The 23,773-nt window shown below is 35.6% G+C and overlaps 1 protein-coding gene across 1 annotated transcript in view; it reads left to right on the forward strand.

Moving 5' to 3' along the window:
• Positions 1–23,015, forward strand: part of VCPIP1 (valosin containing protein interacting protein 1) — a gene marked incomplete at its 5' end in the record, with an annotated part of 31,018 nt that extends 8,003 nt beyond the window's left edge. Inside the window, 2 exons of the mRNA XM_077751824.1 lie at positions 4,508–4,594; positions 16,194–23,015. Of these exons, the coding sequence (XP_077607950.1) occupies positions 4,508–4,594; positions 16,194–17,065 (959 nt within the window). The remainder of the gene's footprint in view (positions 1–4,507; positions 4,595–16,193) is intronic.
• Positions 23,016–23,773: the final 758 nt, after the last annotated feature.

Here is a 23,773-nt window from a genome sequence, read left to right on the forward strand (position 1 = left end):
GGCTCCAGGCTCTGAGCTGGCAGTCAGCACAGAGCCCGACGCGGGGCTCGAACCCACGAACCGCGAGATCATGACCTAAGCGAAAGTCGGACGCTTAACCGACTAAGCCACCCAGGCGCCCCTGAAAACTTAAGAATTTAAAAATGTTTCACTTTAACATAATTTTTAAAAATTAAAGATTGCTTCTTAAAGAGGGAAAAAATCAGATAAACCAAAAGAAAACACATCCATAATACCATTGCTGTATGTAATGGTTTAGATAGGAGAACTGAAGATTTTTAGGAGGAAGGATTTGAGGAAGACAATGTTTGGACAGAGATTATTGATGATGGTGGTAGAAACTTTTTTCTACATTTATACATACAGACAATATGTTGAATATGAATATTTTACTGTTTACTGTGGAGAAACAAATGAATTATAAAGTAAAATTGGGGCACCTGGGTGGCTCAGTGGGTTAAGCATCTTGCTCTTCAGACTTCAGCTAGGTCATGATCTCACAGTTCGTGAGTTCGAGCCCCGCATTGAGCTCTGCTAACAGCACGGAGCCTGCTTGGGATTCTCTCTCTCCCTCTCTCTCTGCCACTCCCTTGCTTGTGTGCACTTTCTGTCTCTAAATAAATGAATTAATTTAAAAAATTTTAATAAAGTAAAATTAATTGAGTACTAATAAGAATATGAATTAGTATAATATTTGCTTAGTGTTTTACCAAGCTATTACTATTCTCTTAAGAGTTTGCTGGGGGCACCTGGGTGGCTCAGTCGGTTGAGCGTCCGACTTCGGCCCAGGTCATGATCTCACAGTTCGTGGGTTCAAGCCCCATGTCGGGCTTTGTGCTGACAGAGCCTGGAGCCTGCTTCGAATTCTGTGTCTCCCTCTCTCTCTCTGACCCTCCCACACTCATGCTGTGTTTCTCTCTGTCTCAATAATAAACGTTTAAAAAAAACTTAAGAGTTTGCTTTCTAATGAAACGGTAGAAAAATAATTCATTCTCTTTTTGTAAGATATACTCTTTTAGTAACTTTCAAATAGACAATACGGTATTAACTATAGTCCCCATGCTGTACTTTACATTCCCATTGCTTATTTATTTGATAACTGGAAATTTGTACCTAAAAGTCTTTCCCTTTGTTTTTGCTGTGATTTTTTTTTATTAGATTCATGAAGAGGTATAGATGGTTCCATTAGTTCTATTTTATCGGTATTAACACCAAAGAACAGTTATCATTGTGCTGTTTCAGTTAAGTTTTTCTGAAATTGTTTGAGGCGCTGTTAAAAGGAAAAACCTCATTTATACTGTTCATTCATATATATTCATTCAACGAATGTTAAGAGTGATCCTGTCTACCTTGCACTGTGCCAGGCCCTGGAAATAGAAAGTCAAATAGACCAGTGACCTTTTCCTGACTTTGAAAGGCTGGTCTACGAGGGGAAACAGAAAAGTACGCTAAATTACCCTGTAGTGTGATTAGGGCTGTGATGTTCATATGCATAGGAGTAGCAAGGAAGGTCCCTACCTATCCGCTCCTCTGAAGAATGCTAGAGAAAGTGACACCTAAATGGAGTTTTAAAGAATATGTAGCAATTATTGGCCATTGGGAACCAGGGCATTTTGGTGGTGGTGTTTTGTAAAACTCAAGTTAGGGTGTGATGTGAGATGTGCGATAGGAGAGAATACAAGGGTTATTCGTATCTGCCATGAAAAAGGAACTTGGAATTTACCTTATGGTTTTTGGGGAACCGTTAAAAGTGCAGCTCTGAAGGTAGTATGGAGGCGGGATTTAAGAACAAGATAGGAGGGAAAACCAGTTAGGAGGTGGTGGCAGTAATTCGGACAGGAGACAGCCCTGAACCAGGCCAGTTGTAGAATTGATGGAGACAGATGCAGTGGAGAGCCGTACGATGCTGACGGGGCCCTTCTGCAGAGTGTACAGTCCCTGTTTCCTGATCTCTAATACCATTTTTTTGGTTCCTTGCCAACAAGTGGAAGTGTCTGCACGCCAAAGGAAATAATTTGCCTACTTTTTCCTCCTAACCAGTTGTTGATGCCATGGCTTTCTGTAAGAAAAGACTGCAGATCTGTGAGATTTGTAGTAACACAATCTGACCTCCGGTAGAGGTTTAATATCAGTGGAAAGGGGAGGTTTAAGCTTTGGAATGATACACAGGATTCAAATCCTGACTCTGCCACTTCTTAGCTGTTTGATCTTGGGAGAATTGCTTAAACTGAGCTTGTTTCTATTTCTGTAAAATGGGACTTAGTTGTGATGAGAAGATGAAACTATGTAAAGTTCCAGCTCAAAGCTGGGTAGATAATAGAGGTTTTGATTTATGTATCTTTCCCTTAAGCAACAGAACATGCATACTCCGTGGAGCCACATATTGCTCTGAAGGGGGGTGAATTTGTTTTTGGGGAGATGTAGAGGGTAAAAAAAAAAAACTTTTAATGAATAAAACTCTGATATACTGCAGTTCATAGATAAATAGTATATCTGTAGTATTCAAATGTAATGAAAGAGGCAGTTTAGGAATATAATGTCTTAAAAGGATCCTTAGAAACAGTAAAAAATAAAAAAAAAAACAACGAAAAAAGAAGGATCCTTAGGGGAACAGAATGAAAACAAGGTTAATAAACACCCCAATAGAGTTCTAATTGGTAGGAGTTCTGCCTGCTTAAATAAGGAATAGTAAGGTATGTAAAACACTAAGAAATATCATTTTTTTTACTACTATTTAATGGTGGTCAGTTCTGAAGAATTCACTGTGTTGAGACCTGTTCCGACTTTTACCATTAAAAGTAAAAGTGCTACACCATTATAATTTTTTATGTTTTCCAAATAAATTATATTCTGCTATTTTATAAAATACTTAGTCCAAGGTACTATTGATAAGTAAATGAAAGGTTATCATAGAAATAATCTATCCAAATGGAGTTAAATGATAAGTTCAGCAATCAGAACTTCTACTAGAAGTTATTCATTATTTGGGGGATTTTATTAATATTAAAAATTAAAAAAAATTTTTTTTGATGTTTTATTTCTGAGAGAGAGAGAGAGAGAGAGAGAGACAGCGTGAGCAAGGGAGGGTCAGAGAGAGAGGGAGATACAGAATCTGAAACAGGCTGTCAGCACAGAACCTGACGCGGGGCCTGAACCCGTGAACCATGAGATCATGACCTGGGCCGAAGTTGGACGCTTAACCGACTGAGCCACCCAGGCGCCCCTATTATATTAAAATTTTAAATTTGTGTGCCCACCCTTAAAGTTAGCCATTTTCTGGTAGTACTGTATCATTAATGAATGAAGTGTTTGTGTGTAAGTAAATGTTCTAGTTAACAGAAACTTTAAGTGCCTAGGCTTTTAAAATGTACATACTTTAAACTGACGTACTGAATAACTAGAGCCAACTGCCATGCAGATGCTTATTTGTTTATAAATGTAGGGAGGGGTTAGAGCTGAGAGATTGCATGTACAGGTGATTGAGCCATGTCATCAGTAACCTCCATTCAAAGCTCAGACCCAGTATAATCTTCTAGTAGGAAAAATAAAAACCTTTCTTTGTTAAGATTAACTTGAAAAATTCTGATTGTAAGAGTAATGCGTATACATTATCAGATGAGAAAATAGTGAAATTATAAGGAAACAAAAACAACCATTCCAGTAGATACCAAAAGTAACTATTATGTCCCTTCCATTCTTTATTACCTTTTTGAACAGTGATTATCTTTCTTAACTTTTTATTTGACACTTCTTATTGAAATAGTCACTGCCAAAGGATGTTCTTAAAAAAAAAATATTTTTGTGAAATGGTGATTTGCTTGGGGACATTTTATGGACTAATAAAGATGATCCTAAATCTCTTCAACAAGTCATTCGCACCCCCACCCCCAAATTTCTATTTAAAAAGTCAACTTTGGAACAACACGATACAGCATCAATTACTTATCTTCAGTCTACGTGTTTACTTTTCTCCCTAGCCCCTTCCATCTATTTTTATTTAGTCTTAACAGAAATACAGAATACACTATTCTGTATTCTACTTGTTAAAGATAAGTATCTTCCTATAACTCTCTCTGTTGGTTTAGTTCAGTGTTGAGAAACACCTCCCTTGAGTTGGATTGAGTCTTCAGATGTATTTTGTTTAATATGCCCAGTATTGACTCATGCAGTTTTAAAGACATTTTTGAATTAGTTTTTACATTTAAAAATTGGGAGAATTCACACGAAAAACTTAGGTTTCTGGCTTCTCCTGAAAGGCCATATGGTCTTAAAACATTGGGCTTACACTCTGCTATGATGGCACTTAGCAGTGGCTGCCACCTTCAGATAGGTCAGGGTTTTTCTAGTTACCACAGTGCCATCACTCCGTATCATCTCCTTATGTTATTCCAAGCTGCATCACTCATTTAGGAGTTCTGCCTTGCAGTCTCTGTTCAAGGGTAATCATTAAGCAACCCTGGGTTGAATTCTTCTGTTATTGCTAACACTGTCTGTTTTTATTTTACAGGAGAAGATGTGTGGTCTTATGCAAAGGGGCTTCCTCACATGTTCCAGCAGGGTGGAGTGTTCTACAATATTATGAAGAAAACCATGGGTATAGTTAATATATGATTTTATTCTTAGATAATATCTCCATTTAAGCTATTGTAAGATCAAGAAAGATCAGATAGTATTCTTCTAAAGCTATTTCTGGTGCACCTGGGTGGCTCAGTTGGTTGAATGTCCGACTCTTGATTTTGGCTCAGGTCATGATCCCAAGATCATGGGATCGAGCCCTGTGCTGAGCCATGCGACAAACATTGAGCCTGCTTAGGATTCTTTCTCCCTCTCCTCCTCTGCCCTTCTCCCCTGCTCATGCTTGCTCTCGCTAGCTCTCTCTCTCTAAAATAAAAAAAAGTATTAAATAAAAATGAAGCTCTTTCCAACATTTATTTTAGGTATATATTCTTCAGCAGTCTGCCTAATTAAAATGGGTTATTCTCTTGATATGGTCAGCTGTATTTTCTGCTATACTATTACTAAAAAGTCTGCTATCACTTTCTTGCTCCTATTTTCTCATTAAATTATGTATATGATTCTAAGGACAAATTGTGAAATTAGAAGCAGAACGGATTGTAACGCTAAGTGACTTCCAGAACCAGATAATATAGTATTTTTGTTGTTGTGTTTTGGCTGTTATTATTATATACCTCAGTGTTTTCTGGATTTTTAAGAAATAGTTCATTTAACTTCTCACATTGTGTATGCATTGTTGTTAAAGGTATGTGCAAGTCTGGCACCGTATTTTTAGAGTTTTAAGGTCGTAAGAGAAATGTTGGCTGTGTGTGTGTGTGTGTGTGTGTGTGTGTGTGTGTGTGTGTTTGGACCTCACATGTTTTTTCAAAGATTTGATGTGAATAATTTTGGCTCTAGACTTTATCACTCTGGCTTTTCTCATTTTTTCACCTACCTGACCTCTGTAGACATTAAGCACCTAATCACTATTTATGGCTCTTACCTCTTACACACTTTTTTACTTTTTTAAAAAAACAACCCAACTTGGTTGTTGTAGAAATGTTCAAACATGTATAAGAGAAGCAAGAATAATATAAGGAACCCCCGTNCTGGACTATTTTAAAATAAATCCAGACATAATATAATTTCATCTGTAAGAACTTCAGTATGTATCTCTAAAAGTAAGAACTTTCCTTAAAAAAATGTCATTATCACATATTAAAAATATGAAAAGTAATTTTTAAAACTTCACCAAATATCCAGTGAGTGTTTAAATTTCCTTGATTTTTGATCATCTCAAAAATTTTTTTTTTAGTTTATTTGAATCAGGGACCAAAGAATGGCTGGCTTCCTTCCTTTCTCCCTTGATCTTACTTCTTCCATTCCTTTCTTTCTAAGACAGGATTGTTGAACCATATTTTGCATAGTAAAATTCACCCTTTGTAGGTATTCAGTGTAATAGGAATTTCACAGACACATACAGCCCCATAGCCCCCACCACAATCAAGATACAGAACATTCCATCGTTCCCGAAAGTTCCCTGGTGCTTTTTCTAATTGATCCCTTACCCCTACCCCCAGGCCCCGACAACCACTGATTTTACTTCTGTCTCTTTATGTTTGCTTTTTTCAATTACCATAAAAATGGATTAATTTAATCCAACCATTTGTGTCTGGCTTCTTCGATTTAGCCCAGGGGTTGGTGAACTACTCCTTGTGGACCATATGAGGCCTGCTGCCTGTTGTGTATAAAGTTTTATCAGAACACAGCCCCCCCCCCCAAAAAAACAACAACACAGCCATACTTATGTTTTCATACTACAGTTGCAGAGTTGAATAGTTATAACAGAGACTATATAGTCTGAAAACGTATTTACTGAGTTGCTCCATTACAGGAAAAATTTGCAAATTCCTGTTTTAGCTTAATGCTTTTGAGATTTCATCTATCTGATTGCATATATTAGTAGTTCATTGGTTTTTTATGCTGAATAGTATTCCATTGTCTGGACATGTCACATTTTTAAAAATCCATAACCAGTTGAAGGAATTGGATTATTTTCAGTTTTGGTCTACTGTGGATAAGGCCACCATAAACATTTGTGTGCAGGTCTTTGTGTGTGGACATACGTTTCACTTCCCTTTGGTAAATACCTATGAGTGGGATTGCTGAGTCATATGGTATGTGTATGCCTGTCTTTGTAAGAAACTCCCAAACCGTTTTCCAAAGTAGCTAGATCGTTTTGTATTCCTACTAGCACTGTATTGGAGTTCAAATTGCTCTATATATTTACCAGCACTTGGTAGTATCAGTTTTTGTTTTTAAAACTGTTTTAATAGGTTTATAGTACTATCTCATAGTGGTTTTAATTTGCGTTTCCCTAATATCCAGTGATGTTGAGCATCTTGTCATATGCTTATTTGCTTCCTACTTCTTCCTTTGCTCATTTGTTTAAAATGTTTTATTTATTTTTGAGAGAGCATGAGTGGGCTAGGGGCAGAGAGAGAATGGGACAGAGGATCAGAAGTGGGCTCTGCGCTGACACCAGTGAGCCCTACGTGGAGTTTGAACTCCTGAAATGTGAGATCATGACCTGAGCCAAAGCTGGGCGCTCAGCTGACAGCCATCCAGGCACTCCATCCTTTGCTCATTTTTAAATTGTCTTGAATCTTTTTTTAAGTTGAGTTTTGAGAGTTCTTTATATATTCTGAGCACACATCATTTATCAGGTAAGTGTTCTGCAAATATTGTCTCGCAGTTTGTATCTTTTGAAGATCAGAGATTTCAATTTGATAACAAGTTTAACAACTTTTTTCTTTCACGATTTATACTTTTTGTTCCCCATCCAAACAATTCTTGCCTACTCAAAGGTCACAAAAATTTTCTTCTATGTTTTCTTCCAGGAGGTTTTATAGTTTTAGGTTTTATACTTAGGTTTATGATCCAGTTCAAGTTGACTTTTTTTTATAAATTGCAAGGTATGAGTTGAGTTTTGTTTTTTTTTTTAATGTATGGATATCCAATTGTTCCAGCACTGTTTGTTGAAAAAAGTATATCTTATCCATTGAATTACTTTGATACCTTTATCAAAAATCAGCTGACCATGGATTATACACTTGAAAAGGTGTATGCAAAATATAGCATCAGTAAAATTTTTTTTAATAGCCAATTGACTATGTGTGTACGTCTATTTTTAGAGATTATTTTCTGATTTGTTGATCTATATGTCTCTCTTTTAACCAATACTGTAGTCTTGATTACAGTATCATTATAGTAATTTTTGAAATCAGTTGGTATGAGTCTTCCATCTTTATTTTTTCTATTTTTTTAAAGTTTTAACTTAAATTCTAGGTGACATACAGTGTAATATTAGTTTCAGATGTACAATATAGTGATTCAACACTTCCCTACAGCACTTGGTGCTCATCGCAACAAGTGCACTCCTTAATGCCCAGACCTATTTAACTCATCCCCTACCCACCTCCCCTCTGGTAACCGTTAGTTTGTTCTCTGTAGTTAAGAGTCTGTTTCTTGGTTTGCCTCTTGCCCCCCCCCCCCCCCCCCCGGTTTTTCTCATTTTTTTTTTTTTTTTTTTTTNATCTATCTTATTTCACTTAGCATAATACTGTTTAGCTCTATGTCATTGCAGACATCTTTATTCTTCACCAAAAATTTTTTTCTGGATATTCTAGGTGCTTTGCTTAGCCATATAAATTTTAGAATCAACTTGTCAGTTTCTATTAAAAAAAATCTGCTGGGATTTTTATTGTGATTTGTCGACTAAGTAGATCAAATTGAGGATAATATTTTCACAACACTGAATCTTCTGACTCATGAAAACTTTGTATTTCTCCATTATTATTTAAGTGTTCTTTTATTTCTCATCAAAATTTTGTAATTTTCAGCATACAATTCTTGCATATCCTTTGTATCTAAATATTTCATGTTTTGGGAATGCTCTTTTAAAAGATGCTTTTTCAAAATTCCAGTTTCCTTTTGTTCTTTGCTAATGTATAGAAAATAAGATGGGTTTTAATGCATTGACCTTGTATCCTGTGACCTTGCTAAATTCACATATTATAGTACTTTTTAGCAGATTCTGTGAGATTATCTATGTAGGTTATCTCTTTTGCAAATAAAAAAGTTTTATTTTTCTTTCCTTTTCAGTCAGTATGCTTTGTATTTCTTACTCTTGCCTTATTGCACTGGCTGTAAGTTCATTGTTGAAGAGGAGTGGTGACGGTAGACATCCTTGCCTTATCCTGATCTTCAGGGGAAAGCACTCGCATTCAGCCTCTAGGTTTTTCAGGTTGAGGACATTCCTTTCCATTGGTAGTTTACTGAGAATTTATATTTTGAATGGATGTTGAATTTTATTAGGTAGTCTCTTCCTGCATCTGTTGAGATGATCTTATGGTTTTTCTCTTTAGCTTATCGATAAGGTGAATTATATTGATTTTTGGATATTGAGTCAACTTTGTGGCTCGATTTAAATCACATTTTGTTGAGTGTTTTGTGATTTCTTATGTGGACATAATGGCATATAATTTTTTTAATGTTTATTTATTTTGAGAGAGAGAGCATGAGTTGGGGAGAGGCAGAGAGAATGGGAGAGAGAGATTCCCAAGTAGGCTCTGCACTGTCAGAGCAGAGCCCAACATGGCACTTGATCCCATGAACCCAGAGATCATGACCTGAACCAAAATCAAGAGTCAGAAGTTTAACCAACTAAGCCACCCAGGCACCCCAGTATGTAGTTTTCTTGTAATGACTGTTTAATCAAGGTAATGTTGGCTTCATAAAATGTTGTTTTCTCTTTTGTTTTCTGGTAGATTTTTGTAATAACTGATGTTATTTCTCTTTTTTTCCCTTCAGATTTTTGTTTAAATTCTAGTCAGTGTACATACAGTGCAGTATTGGTTTCAGGAGTAGAATTCAGTGATTCATCACTTATGTACAACACTCAGTGCTCATCATAACAAGTACCCTCCTAAATACCCATCACCCATCTCTCTCATTGCCCCCCGCGCCTTCCTCCATCAACCCTCATTTCTTTATCATTAGGAGTCTCTTACAGTTTGTTGCCCTTTCTCTTCCTCTCCCTCCCATCCTTTCATCTCTTTTGTTCCTTAAATTCCACATATGGGTTCAATCATATGGTATTTATCCTTCTCTGCCTGACTTATTTCACACTCTAGCTCCATCCATGTCATTGCAAATGGCAAGATTTCATTCTTTTTTATGGCTGGGTAATATTCCGTTGTAATATATACCACATTTTCTTTATCTATTCATCTTTCCATAGTTTGGCTATTGTTTATAATGCTGGTATAAACACTGGGGTTCCTGTACCCCTTTGAATCTGTATTTTTGTATGGTTTGGATAAACACCTGGCAGTGCAATTGCTAGATAGTAGGGTAGTTGTGTTTTGTTTTTTGTGTTTTTTTTAATTTATTTTTTTAAATTTATTTTTGAGAGAGAGATAGAGACAGCCTGAGCAGGGGAGGGTCGGAGAGAGGGAGCCACGGAATCTGAAGCAGGCTCCAGGCTCTGAGCTAGCTGTCAGCACAGAGCCCAATGAGGGGATCGAACCCACGAACCGTGAGATCACGACCTGAGCCGAAGGCGGACGCTTAACCGACTGAGCCACCCAGGCGCCCCTGAAGTTGTTTTTAAACTGTTAGCTGTAATGCTAAGACAATTTATTCAACAAATGGTGCTGGGATAACTGGATATTTAAACACAAGAGAATGAAATTTGACCTCCGCCTCACACCAAATGTATCCACTACCTGAGTATAGGAAGTAAAACTATAAAACTCTCAGAAAAAAAACAGGCCTAAAACTTCTTGACTTTGGATGTGGCAAGACCTTAGAAATGACACCAAAAGTATAAGCAACAAAAGAAAAAAGTAGATAAATATAAAAAGCAAACTTTTGTGCTACAAAGGACACCATCAAGAAAGTAAAAAGACAGCCCACAGAATGGGAGAAAATTTTTGCAAATCATATACCTGATAATAGATTTTTATCTAGAATATAAAGAACTCATCAGTGAAAACGCAAATAACCCAAGTAAAAAATGGGCAAAATCTGTATAGATGTTTCTCCAAAGAAAATATATAAATGGCCAGTAAGTACATGACTTGATGTTTAGATGCTCAGCATCATTAACGATCAGAGAAATGCAAATCAAAACCACAATGAGGTATGTGGTCACTAGTATGTCTCTAATTAAAAAGGCAGATAATAAGAGCTGTTGGCAAGGAGATGCAGAGAAACTGGAACCTTCCTACTGCTGGTGGAATGTGAAATGGTACAGCCACTTGGGAAAACAGTCTGGCAGTTGCTCAAAAGATTTAACATGGTCACAACACAGCAGTTTTACTCTTAGGTGTATACCCAAGAGAAATGAAACCTGCCCACACAAAACTTGTACACAAGTGGTCATAAGAGCATTATTCATAACAGTCAAAAGTGGAAACAACCCACAATTTCCATCGACCGATTATTGGATAAGTAAGAGTTAGTATGTTCATACAATGGAATATTATTTGGCAATAAAAAGGAGTGAAGTACTGGTATGTGCTATATCATGGATGAACCTTGAGAATATTATGTTACATGAAACAAGCCAGTCACAATAGACCATACATTCTACTATTCCATTTATATGAAATGTCAAGCTTAGGCGCACCTAGAGACAGAAATTCAGTGTTGCCTAAGGCTGGGAGCTGGGAAGGGGGAGGAAATCAGAATGATTGCTAATTGGTTTTGGTTTCTTTTTGGTGTGATGAAAATGTTCTAAAAGTGATTGTGGTAATGGTTGCACAACTCTGAATGTACAAAAACCATTCAATTGCGCACATAAAATGCGTGAATTGTGTGTGAGTTATTTCTCAAGACAGCCATTGTAGTTTTTTAAATGATACCGGTGTTACTCATCCTTATTAGGAAGTAGTATAGAGCTCTGAAGTAAGAACATCTGATGTCAAATTTTGGTTCTATCATTTACTCCCTGTATGCCCTCTTTTTTTTAAAGATTTTTTTAAAAACTTTTTTTTAACTTTATGTATTTATTTTGAGGGAGAGAGAGCATGAGCAGGGGAGGGGCAGAGAAAGAGGGAGAGAGAATCCCAAGCAGGTTTTGCGCTGTCAGCACATATGACTGGAACTCATGAACTGATTCAGATCATGACCTGAGCTGAAATCAAGAGTCTGAAGCTTAACCTGCTGAGCTATGCAGGTGCCCTTACCTGTGTGACTTCTAAGTCTCAGTTTTTTCATTTGCAAAGTGGATATTATAATCTAGGGGTTGTTAGGATCAAATGAGATCCCGCACATGAAACAGTTAGCAAACACCTAAAAAATAATTAGCAAATGTCTGGTATTATTATTATTAGATTTTCAGCTGTTATTTGCAGAATAATTAAAACTCTTTTGACTATAACAGCCATTTGAAATGGGTCATTGTCAGAAAATTATTTTACTCTTCAAAATAAAATTTCTTCTAATATTTGTGACAAAGTTTTTACCTCTTTTTTTTTAATATTTTTATTTATTTCTAGGAGAGAGAGAGAGACAGCGTGAGCAGGGGAGGGTCAGAGAGAGAGGGAGATACAGACTCTGAAACAGGCTCCAGGCTCTGAGCTGGCAGTCAGCACAGAGCCCGACGCGGGGCTCGAACCCACGAACCGCGAGATCATGACCTCAGCGAAAGTCGGATGCTTAACCGACTAAGCCACCCAGGCGCCCCTACCTCTTTTTTTTTTTTAAATCTTATTTATTTAAGTAATCTCTACATCCCACTTGGGGTTTGAAGTCACGATCCTGAGATCAAGATTTGCATGCTCCTCTGACCAAGCCAGCCCGGTACCCCTGATTTCTCCTTTTTTTAGGACAGATTCATGTGGCAAATTGTTGTTATTCTGTGGTCAAAGAATCAAAGCATATCAAGCCCTCCTCACTCCAAAATATACACCTGTATCCCCCCAAAATTGGAACATATTTCTCTTACTTTTTTCAAATCCACTCTAACAAACAGATGGTTATATCTACATTTGAATAGGAGTATTTCCCAATATAAACTAGACTGTTAATATTCCTAGTCTTTATATTTTGGAAAGCTATTTTAAAATTCATTTGTTTAAGGGGTGCCTACGGACGTCTGGGTGGCTCAGTTGGTTAAGCGTCCGACTTCGGCTCAGGTCATGATCTCACAGTTTGTNGAACATCTGACTCTTGGTTTAAGCTCAGGTTGTGATCTTATGGTTCATGGGTTTGAACCCTTCATTGGGCTCCATGCTGACACTGCAGAGCCCACTTGGGATTGTCTCTCTGCCTTTCTTGGCCCCCACCCCCTTTCTCTTTCTCAAAATAAACAAATGAAGGGAAAAAAATTAAAGTTCATTTGCTTAAAATGTATTAAGTTTCCTTGCAGGTATTTAAACGGAGATAAATGCAGACATGAACAACAAATTTAGTTTTATTTATTTTTATTTTTTATTTTTTTTAAATTTTTTAATGTTTTATTTACTTCTGAGAGAAAGAGAGACAGCATGAACAGGGGAGGGTCAGAGAGAGAGGGAGACACAGAATATGAAGCAGGCTCCAGGCTCTGAGCTGGCAGTCAGCACAGAGCCCGACGCGGGGCTCGAACCCACAAACCGTGAGATCATGACCTGGGCCGAAGTCGGACGCCTAACCAACTGAGCCACCCAGGAGCCCTCAATAAATTTAGTTTTAAAACTTGTATAGATATCTTTAGCTTTATAATGTGTTTGAACTTTGTGAAAATGGACATTGAAAATTATGCTGTATACATTCTCTGATTTGCTTCTTTCTTGCAGCACTTTTTCAGATTCATTCATGTTGATGGGTTCAACTGCATTCATTTTGACTGCTGCATAGTATTCTATTATATCATTTTAATATTATTGATCTGTTCTCCTAATGCATTTTTGGGTTTTTTATATAAGGAAGAATGTAGTTATAAACATTAGTATATGTATTTTTTTGGTGTATCCAGTGTGATGGAATTATTGATAGGAGATTTAGGAATTTTAATACACTTTGATTCTTAAAATTCAAAGGACTATATAAGTTATATAAAATATAAATGATTATGTTTAAAGGGGTCCCTTTAAGTTATTTGCAGTGATTTTTTAATACAATTTAAAATTTTTTAATGATATAAAAGGTCTAGAAACTATAGAAATGGGAACCATTACCTATAATTTTTAAGTATTTGTTTTATACATACATGTTTTGGCCAGGTTATAATTATAGGACTTAGATTTGTTTCCTGCTATTGGTGCACATTTTACTACATATGAAACATTATAGGTTTCTTATTTATGTCAATTATTAACAGCTGGATATTACTTACATTAGGGAGATAGACTATAATTTTCTTAGCCATTCCCTTCTTGTTGAAAGCTTATTTAGGTTGTTTCTGGTATTTCATTGTAAGTAATACTGTAACGAACATGTGTGCGACTATGATTCTTTCCAGGGACGGCCAAGGGAAAGCATGAGAGTAGCAGCCTGGAATCGATTAGGAAATATTTTTTGATCTAATAGAGGAATTAAAACTATTGACTGCCTGATTTACATTAGGCAGTCTGTGGTATACGCTCGACATGTTTTCTCATCTAACCCTCAAATAATCAGTGATTTCAAATGAGTAATATGCCCATCATTATATTTACCTGATTGTATTATAATGATCTGTTAAGAATTACATTTTATTTGAATCTTAGGGATGTTTTTAGTTCCTGGCACATAGTGAGACTCAGTAGGTGTTATCTACTGAAATGAATGTTTCTGAGTTTTGCCTAGGGTCATCCCTGGACTCAACCCATCAGCATTATCTTCTCTGCTACCTTTGTTTCTTGAGCCAAGTTTTACAGATCTCTGTGAGAGGGGATTGGTAATAAACTGATTCCAGGGTTGTGGCCTGAGTCACTATCAGGCACTATTTAGACCACATCTCTGATTTTAAACTTTTGTGTATCTCTTTTTGTCAGTTATCTCTGCCAGAAATGTTCTACCAAGAGGAAGTTTTAGTTCCATTTGTATTAATGGATACTTACTACTGAAATGAATGTTTAAAATTACTAGATGTTATTTATTCATTTGCAGTTTAGTTCTTTCTCTGGTTATTTGGAATATTCACAGTGAGATACATTAGAACCACTCTGTAGCTTTTTTTCAGTGGAGGGAGGAAGAACTATTCTTAACAACCTACAAAACTGGAGACTACCTAAATGCCCACTAAGCATTCTAGAATTCATTCACTCTACACCTCTGTATTTCTACAGCACTTACTAACAGTTTCATTCATTTTAAACTAGTTCGCTTTTAATAAGTCAGGCAGAGAAGGATAGATACCATATGTTTGCACGTATAGGTGGATTAGGAGGAATTTAACAGAGGACCGTGGGGGAGAAAAAGGGGGGAAATGGTGGGGGAGAGGGAGAGAGGCAAACCATGAGAGACTCTTGAATGCTGAGAACAAACTGAGGGCTGATGGGGGTGAGGGAGAGGGGAAGGGGGGTGATGGGCACTTGTTGGGATCAGCACTGGGTGTTATATATGGAAACCAACTTGACAATAAACTATTTAAGAAAATAAATTAATTAAATTTAAAAAATAAACTAGTCGCTTTTGCCTTTGTATTTTGCCATAAACACCGATTTTCATCGTAAATTATTAAGAGTTCTGTACTTCATCTTTCTATGTTGATAACATGGAAAATCTTTGGTTTTATACCCCTCTTTTTGCATACCTGGAGTATACTCTGAATAACAAATTTAAAATGTAAGAATATTGGATAGTTTAAAACACACATATTTCTTATACGTAGACTGGACAAAATATACAATTTTGGAATGCCATATAGTGAGAGATCCTCAGCTAGAAAAGAAAGAGAAGCTGCTTTCAAGTTCTTCTGTTGCTGTATTAGTTGACGATCAGAAGTCAATTGCAGGAGCATCTATAAGTCAGGCTTATTTTGGTGGTTGTTGACTTACCAGAGAGGAATAAGAGAAGTAACATGAAATATAACTGTTTCAAAGGAATTGAATTAAGTAAGATCTTTTTTAGCTTTCCTAAATGTCCTCTCATAATTACTACTTCAACTATGGGATATCTTATTTTGAAAGTTTATATTTTTTGTATTTGTGGAAAGTATGTATCTAAGTAAGGTATGATGAGAAAACCGTTTCTATTCTGGTTTTCTGTAATTCATAGATTACTTACAATTTTTTAATTTTAATTCACACTGTGCAGCTTATTTGTGCAACACTTTGCCCTCACAGGTATTTTTGCAAAGTTTTAAATTTGAATTTTAGTACTATATTTTCTTACTGCTTTACTGTAAACAGCTTTACTAATTTTGCTAGTATTTTCTCATAGCTCAGTTGTTTGTTTGAAGCCCTTTTCCTAACTTTGCAGTGGGTTAATGGTGTTCTTTAAAAAAAAAAAAAAAAATCCTCTGGGGAACTAGAATAGGGTGTGTTATTATATATTTTTAGTCATATTAAATTCTATTAATAAATATAATGAGTTATTTTTTAATTAGTTTTTCAAAACTGATCTAGCTATTGTTGAAAATTCAGTATTTCCACTGTAATGGTCTTTACTACATTTTTTAAGTAAGATTTTAATATATTAAATACCTTTTTTTTCCCCTTCTGTAGGCATGGCTGATGGCAAGCATTGTACTTTTCCACATCTGCCTGGCAAAACCTTTGTCTATAATGCTTCTGAAGATAGACTGGAATTGTGTGTGGATGCCGCAGGACATTTCCCCATCGGTCCTGATGTTGAAGATTTAGTTAAAGAGGCTGTAAGTCAGGTTCGAGCAGAGGCCACTACAAGAAGCAGAGAATCCAGTCCCTCACATGGGCTATTGAAACTAGGTAGTGGTGGTGTAGTGAAAAAGAAATCCGAGCAGCTTCATAATGTAACTGCCTTTCAGGGAAAAGGGCATTCTCTAGGAACTGCATCCAGTAACCCACACCTTGACTCAAGAGCTAGGGAAGCCCCAGTTGTAAGGAAGCATAACACAGGGACAGACTTTAGTAGTAGCTCCATTAAAATGGAGCCTCCAGTATTTCCATCTGCTCCTAGTAATAGTGAGCTTATTCGAATAGCTCCTGGAGTAGTTACAATGAGAGACAGCAGGCAGCTCGATCCTGATTTGGTTGAGGCCCAGCGAAAAAAATTGCAGGAAATGGTTTCTTCTATCCAGGCTTCAATGGACAAGCACTTGCGGGATCAAAGTACAGAGCAGTCACCATCTGATCTTCCTCAAAGGAAAGTAGAAGTTGTGAGTTCTTCTGTGAAGTCTGGGAGTCTTCAGACTGACTTACCTGAATCTTTTTCCTTAACTGGTGGCACTGAAAATCTGAATATAGGAACAACTGATAGCTGTGTGGCAGAGGCACTGGGGGCAGCATTGGTCACAAGGTCAAAAGCACAAAAGGGAAATTCAGTGGAGGAGCCTGAAGAGATGGATAGCCAAGATGCGGAGATGACAAACACAGCTGAGCCCATGGATCACTCTTGATTTAATTAGAGGCTAATAATAAAGGCAGAATGTTTATTGTGAATATGTAACATTTGTCGGCTGGGCCACATAACTTGATTAGTCATAAAAAATCTTGTACGTATATAATTCAAAGATTATATCTTGTTATTCAGTGCATGACAGCAAGTGTGTGATTGGCAATAGCTTTTAATATACCGCTGCCCAGGCTGGCTCTGAATTCCTATAAATTAGTTATTAGATCTGCTGAGATGAGTTTTCCATACACGTGGTTCATTGGAAGTTTTTTGTAACTTTAATTCCATGAAAGTCTTAATGGTTCAAACATGAAAATTCTCTTGCTAAAGTTTGATTTCTGAAAAGGATAGAACTGGGAGGTGGGGGATGAGATTTTGCTAATGTTGATGTCATCAAGATAACCATTCCACATATTTATTAGAGTGTCAAAAGGTTTATGTAAATTTGAAGGTTATCTGAACTAAATTGTATCTTAAAATCCATAGAAGGATTTATTAGATCCAGGGATCCTGACATTTCCGTGAACGTAAACACATTCATAGAGATATGTATTCTTGGTGAAAAATATCTTGAGAATAGAGTGTAATGATATAACATTTTGCTGATTTAAGCAAGGCTGGGGGGAAATACCTATTCTAGATGGATAAAGTCAATGTGATTCAGTAATGTTGCTGTCTGAGCCAACACAGCCAATTGTGTGCTCTGTTGTTGATAATATGTTACCATTATTTTTTTAATCCTGGCCTGGTCAAGTACCACTGAATTTTTTTTTTCTTTAATCTTGCAGAAAAGTTGATTGCAAAGTGTGGTAGAAAATATAAAAATAATGGTAGCAGTAGTTAATCTCTAATTTTCAGAGTTTGTCAGATTCACAGAGAATTTATATATAAGAATTTATCTTTATGAATGAGTTACATTGTTCTACAATTTTGATCAATGGTATTTAAGCTTGTATATGCTAAGTGTCTTTGAGCCCCTTTGAACCAAAAATGTTTCCTTTTTTTCCGTAGCATCCATAAAATATATTTGTTGGTTTCACTTGGATTTGGATGCAAATTTTACTGCATCATACCCTGATCAACTGGGCATTTGCTTAAATAGTGTATTCATCAAATCTTTAGTGTCAGTTTCCTCAAAAAGCAGCTTTCATGCTTATTATACCTTAAGGACAAAGAATGTTTATCCTGAGATTGGTATTGCACTATTTTATCCTATTCTGCAAATCTGTATTCTGAAATGTACATTTCAATCCATCTTTTTCCTTTGTTCACTGAAATTAAGTTGAATTTGAATGGATGAAAGACAAAATGTATGTTAATACAATCTCTTATCTAGAGCATTCAAAGCCTGGCTGTCTCTGTTTGCATATGTAACAGATGCAGAACTATGTTTGCAGTCTAAGAAAATGTTCATCAGAAAGTACATTATCAGGTGATTCAAAATGTCAACCTGTTGATTCATTAAGGAATATATATACAGTACTTTCACTTGTGTTTCCAAAGAAGAGAGGTTTTGGATTTCTTTCTATGAAAGTATTTCTGACTTAATCCACTTACTAACTAAACTACTCCATTTTGAATAAGGAGAAAATGGAGAATCTAGACATTTTGCAAGCGATATCTGAGCAAGATATATATATTTGGGTTAGTTTTATCACATTACATTTTAAACCATATTTTATCTCTGTTCTTCTAAATTTAGTTTCAATTGTCTTAATATCTAAAGAGCAGGAAAATTTAGGACTTTTATATTGTGTGCTAGTTTTGCATAAAGAACTGCAGCTACCAAATAATTATTTAGTTAATATAGGTGGCTTCCGTGTATTAAACTAAAAATGACAACTACCACTAACCACTATAATAATTTTTAGCTCTTTTAGCCACTGAAACTGACTTTTTCTTATTAGTTTAAATACAGGAAAACTGTTTAACAAGCAGATGCACCGCTTCCAGGTAAATGATGTACTCACCTTTTCTTTAACAAATATTTTCTTCACCTGTGGCTTGGCATGTTTAGTTAATAACTGAGAAATACACTCTCAGAGCATAAAGTAAAAATGTCAGAAATAAATTTTATCATCCTATTATATTAAATATTTGCATTTAGTCAAATTAGAATGCACCTGTGAACATTAGAAGAAGGGCTTTAAACTCTGATAACACTACTAATTTCTCTTGCCACAGCAATGCTATTTAGAAGCTGGTTAGGTATGAATATTATAATAATACTGTGGGTTCTCCCTCGATAAAGAATAAAAGGCTTGATTTTTGAGAATGGTCAGGTTTTCTGAAATTATATTAAATCTGCTGAAATTTGGATGGAGTAATTAGTAGCTTTTGAGAAGTGGGCCAGGTATCATCTTCACAGAGAAGTTTTAGAACGAATTTAAGTGCCTAATTTTCATCCTTTGTCCTTCCATATGGTTATCATAATCAAATACATGACTGTAGAACTCTTATTTTTTAGTACTGCCATTTGGGATCACCACAGCTTTGAATTCCAGCTAGAGATCGTAAACCGTTAAAATGTCATTTTTAGCCCTAGACGTAACATAACTGTTAACTATTTTTTTTAGCCCTAGATGTAACATAACCATAACCCAATCTTATAATTAAGTTCTGTTTGTGATGTTTCACTGAAACTTGAAGTAGAATTGTAAATTTTTCTCTTCAGTAATAACATTTTATAGGTAGTCATACCAAGTTTGAATTGAAGACCAAAAGTCCAAGTAGAGTTGAAGATGGTGTGTGTTTATAATGAGAAACTGGTTGATATTGAAGAAGACAAGACACTGCCATATATTATGAACTAGAATATAATGAACTCTAAGGGAATGGTTACTCAGGAACTAGTTAAAAAGTAAGCCCAAGGTCTGTCTATTTTTTTTTCTTTCACTGTGTTTCAAGTATTTTATTGGAAAATTTAGGATGAAGACCTGAGAAATTCAGCAAATGCTATTGACTGTGAATTTTGCTTTATATCTTCTGACGATTTTTAGTTTGGTTTTTACAATCAAGCCTACTGCTTGCAATTAAGACATCAATCTGAAATGCATCTGTGAATCCCAGCCACAGGTCCTTATTGCCATTCTTTTTAAGTATCTAACTTGATTTGAAATGAGCAGACTTTTGTGTATGGTCTTTTACCTCAGGGAAGATCACTTGCTAGCAACTCATATATTACTAATGACAGGTTTTTGAGAATTGTACTGATATCACATGTTCGCTACTAAATGCAAAATGTATAACAGTATTACTTTATGGAGTTGCCTACTAATACTGGCTGCTAGTGAACATTTCCTTAAAAATTTAGAACTCACTAATGACTAATCTTTAGGTAGGAAGTAAACTTGCTTCTGTCATTAATTATGCTTTGGTCAATATAGTGACAATATCTAATACGGTGTTTATTTCAAAATATCAGTACAGTTTTGTCTTCATTTTTTTCAATAGGAATTCCAGTTGGCCCACACTTAAAATACTGCAGAGTAGACTTTGAGAGTTTCATGGTTTCCAAAACAAGATCTCCATATTAAGATTTTCCTAAAGGCCTTTGCAAAGTCGAATCAAACTGCACTCCACAGAAATTTAAAATGACCATCATAGCAGTAGTGAGATACATACTCTACATAAGTAGGGTAGATATATCCTACAGTTCAAGGTTATCATATAATTTAACAAAATTGTACATTCTCAAGGCTCTTCACAATATAAGAAATTAATTTCTAAGCCAGAACTGTTCAGTTGAAAACATACCACAGTAGAATGTTTACTTAAGAAATAAAATTAACAGAGTGGAGCTATTGTAAGATTTATAGTTAATTGTAAGTTCTGCCATTCTTAATAATTCTTTGAGATACTGTGTTTCAATTCATATTTAATGATAATTAAATCGTGGGAATTTTAACGTTTGTTCCAAAATAGAAGAAATTGTAAAAATTGTGAATTATTGGAGAAAATGCCATTACTTGTATATCTGACATTTAATTTTTTAAATTATGGAGTCTACATGCTTTTGTAGTATAATATTAATATGATGATTATTCTCTTGTAAAAGAAAAGGAAAATTAGTAAAAAAAAAAAGTTTTAGTCGATATTATCTGCTTGTGAGTATCAATTACTTAGTATTTAAAATTTGAAGGTATTGCATATTTTTTCTTTAGAATGCACAAGTCCCTGAGCCTTTTATGCCTATGATAGGGCAATAAAAGACTGAAAAGGTTACCAATATTTTCAGGTTTATTTGACTTCAAGAATTAGTGCCAAGCTGGAGAGTCTACTTTTTTCGAGAGAGATCCTCTTTAGACTATGTAAAAATAAGTGGTAATGTAAATATTTAGAAAAATCACATAGCAAGTGCTTTAAATGCTCAATTAAATAGTATAAATGTTCTATCATCCCTAAGGCACTGGCTGTTACCCGTTATTTTCTGATTTTGTGGTTGCTGTACATATTACATTTGAATAATAAATAATTGGTAATAGTGTATTATAACTATATAGTGTTCTACAGCACACCTCACTGTACAGTATTTGAAGTTTTCTTTTATATTAATAAAACTATAAGTTAATACATACTGATTTTCCCCTCAACTTCTCCACAGTAGCTTTTTAAAATAATTTTTTATTCTTTAGTTTCCTGGAATTATACTTTAATAATATAATGCATGAAAATATAGTTCAGTTTTATAAAGGAATTCTTATTGTAATAAAGGTCTTTTTTAAACTACTTTTAGTGGGACATCATATAGGGACAGAAGTTTCCCCCCTTGATGTGATCTCGATGCAAATGAAATGGACTCAATTAGAAAAGAATAAGCAAAATTTCTTTAGACATTTTACATAATTGGGTTATAGAATACTTACTGACTATCTAAAGACAAAACAGACATGTTCTAATAAAGGCAGAACTTAGTTTTGTGCTGTTTTTTAAAAAAATACTAGTTAGACATAATGAGGAAGTGAAGAGATAAAAAAAATAGTAGTGACATTTGTATAGCTTAGCAATCAACATGACTTACATTCACTTTTAAGTTTTAATATGTATGTTTAATATCCAGTTTGTTAGACCTGTTTAACTTAGAGCAGAGTCTCAGACACTAGACTTCTAGAACTGCTTACAGTATGATCTCTCTGTGCTTCATTTTCCTCTCTAGGAGGAGGATGAGGACATCTCCTGGGGTGGTTGTGAAGATTAAATGAGTTAATACTTATCAGATGATTGGAATAGTGCCTGACATACAGTAAATACTCAAATGTTTACTATTACTGTTATTTACATATCACCATAATTCAGTAGAGTTCAGTTGCCATTTAAAAGGGATAAGTCCTGATACACAGGGCACACGTCATTTACATAGTTTGTTTTGTTAGGTTAAAACCTGCTTTATTTGTGATATATGGTTAATGGGCTAAAAACTGAATGGTTTGTATGTTCGAATATTTATGCAAGAGCTTTGTGACCACACGCAATCCTGAAAACCTGGAGAACCGACCGTCTGTGTTTCTGACTAACTTGTTCTGTGACCTGAGGCAAGTCATGGAGCCTTTCAAGGCCTCCATTCCTTCTATAATCTTGGTTCTCCAGTCGTTACCCTCTTGTTCTGCTGGCCGTGTCTTCCCGGGCTCACTTGCTGATGCTGTAGTGCTGATGGGACAAGTGACATTGGCGTGGGCTGCAAGTAAACTAAACAGTTAGCTTTGCGTTATGCTTTGGCTGGCTACACTTGTCCCAAACTTGGACTTGAGGTCTTGTACATGCACCCCACTGGTCACGTACCGTATAGTTTGAAGCTCTCAAATACTTACGTGAATAAAGTAAGATAAACCTCCGACTCATGACAGTTCAATATCGATTTTATTTTTATTGACTGGCTTTTTCAGACCCCAGTAACTGCAATTATGACTGCATAGCTGATTGTTTCTAATCATTAAAAATGTATACAGAAAAACGAACTAAGTCTTTAATTGATTTTCTAAACTGTATATGGTATACTGAGATGAAAAAACTTCCAGGTTCTTTAAACCTGTACTCTTCCCTTGCTAGAACTGAACCGTTTGTCATACTACATGCATAAACCTTTATCTAAAAACAAATTGTGTGGGAATCTGGGAGGATTATTCCTGTTTGCCAGTTCCATGTATAGAAAGAAACATGCATAGTATGAGGTCTCCCTGTAAAATAATGACTTCTTATATTTGATTAGTGGAATCAACATTATACTTGAATCATTCATTCACTTAATCTGTTTATTAAGACTAATCAAAAGCCAAGCTTCTGTTCTAGAAACTGGGGAAACAGTTCTAAAGGAGACAAAGCACATGTAGAAGCTTACATCCCAGTGATGGATACAAGCAGTAAACACATAACTATCCCTTAAGGACAATTTCCCTATATCCAGACAATAGGTGAAACACAACATGTAAAATAAGATTAACCTTCAAAATAGCTCTTTGTAGTTGGGTACCATCATTGTCTTCATCTTTCAGGAAACAGGCTCAGGTAGGTTAGCTTAGTTTACCCAAAGTCCTGGACTTAGTAGGTGGCCAAGTACAATCTGTTGGTCACCTAAGTCTATATAAACATCTGTTAAACCTAACTCGTTTTCAGGTACACCAACCTGGTGTGAAATGATTTCAATGTGTGTACTACCTGGCTTTAATTTCACTTCCTCCAATTTCCCTTCCTGAACCTCAATATTCTACCCCAAGTT

Source organism: Crocuta crocuta, unplaced genomic scaffold, assembly GCF_008692635.1.
Source record: "Crocuta crocuta isolate KB4526 unplaced genomic scaffold, BGI_CrCroc_1.0 scaffold20, whole genome shotgun sequence".
NCBI classification, from domain to species: domain Eukaryota; kingdom Metazoa; phylum Chordata; class Mammalia; order Carnivora; family Hyaenidae; genus Crocuta; species Crocuta crocuta.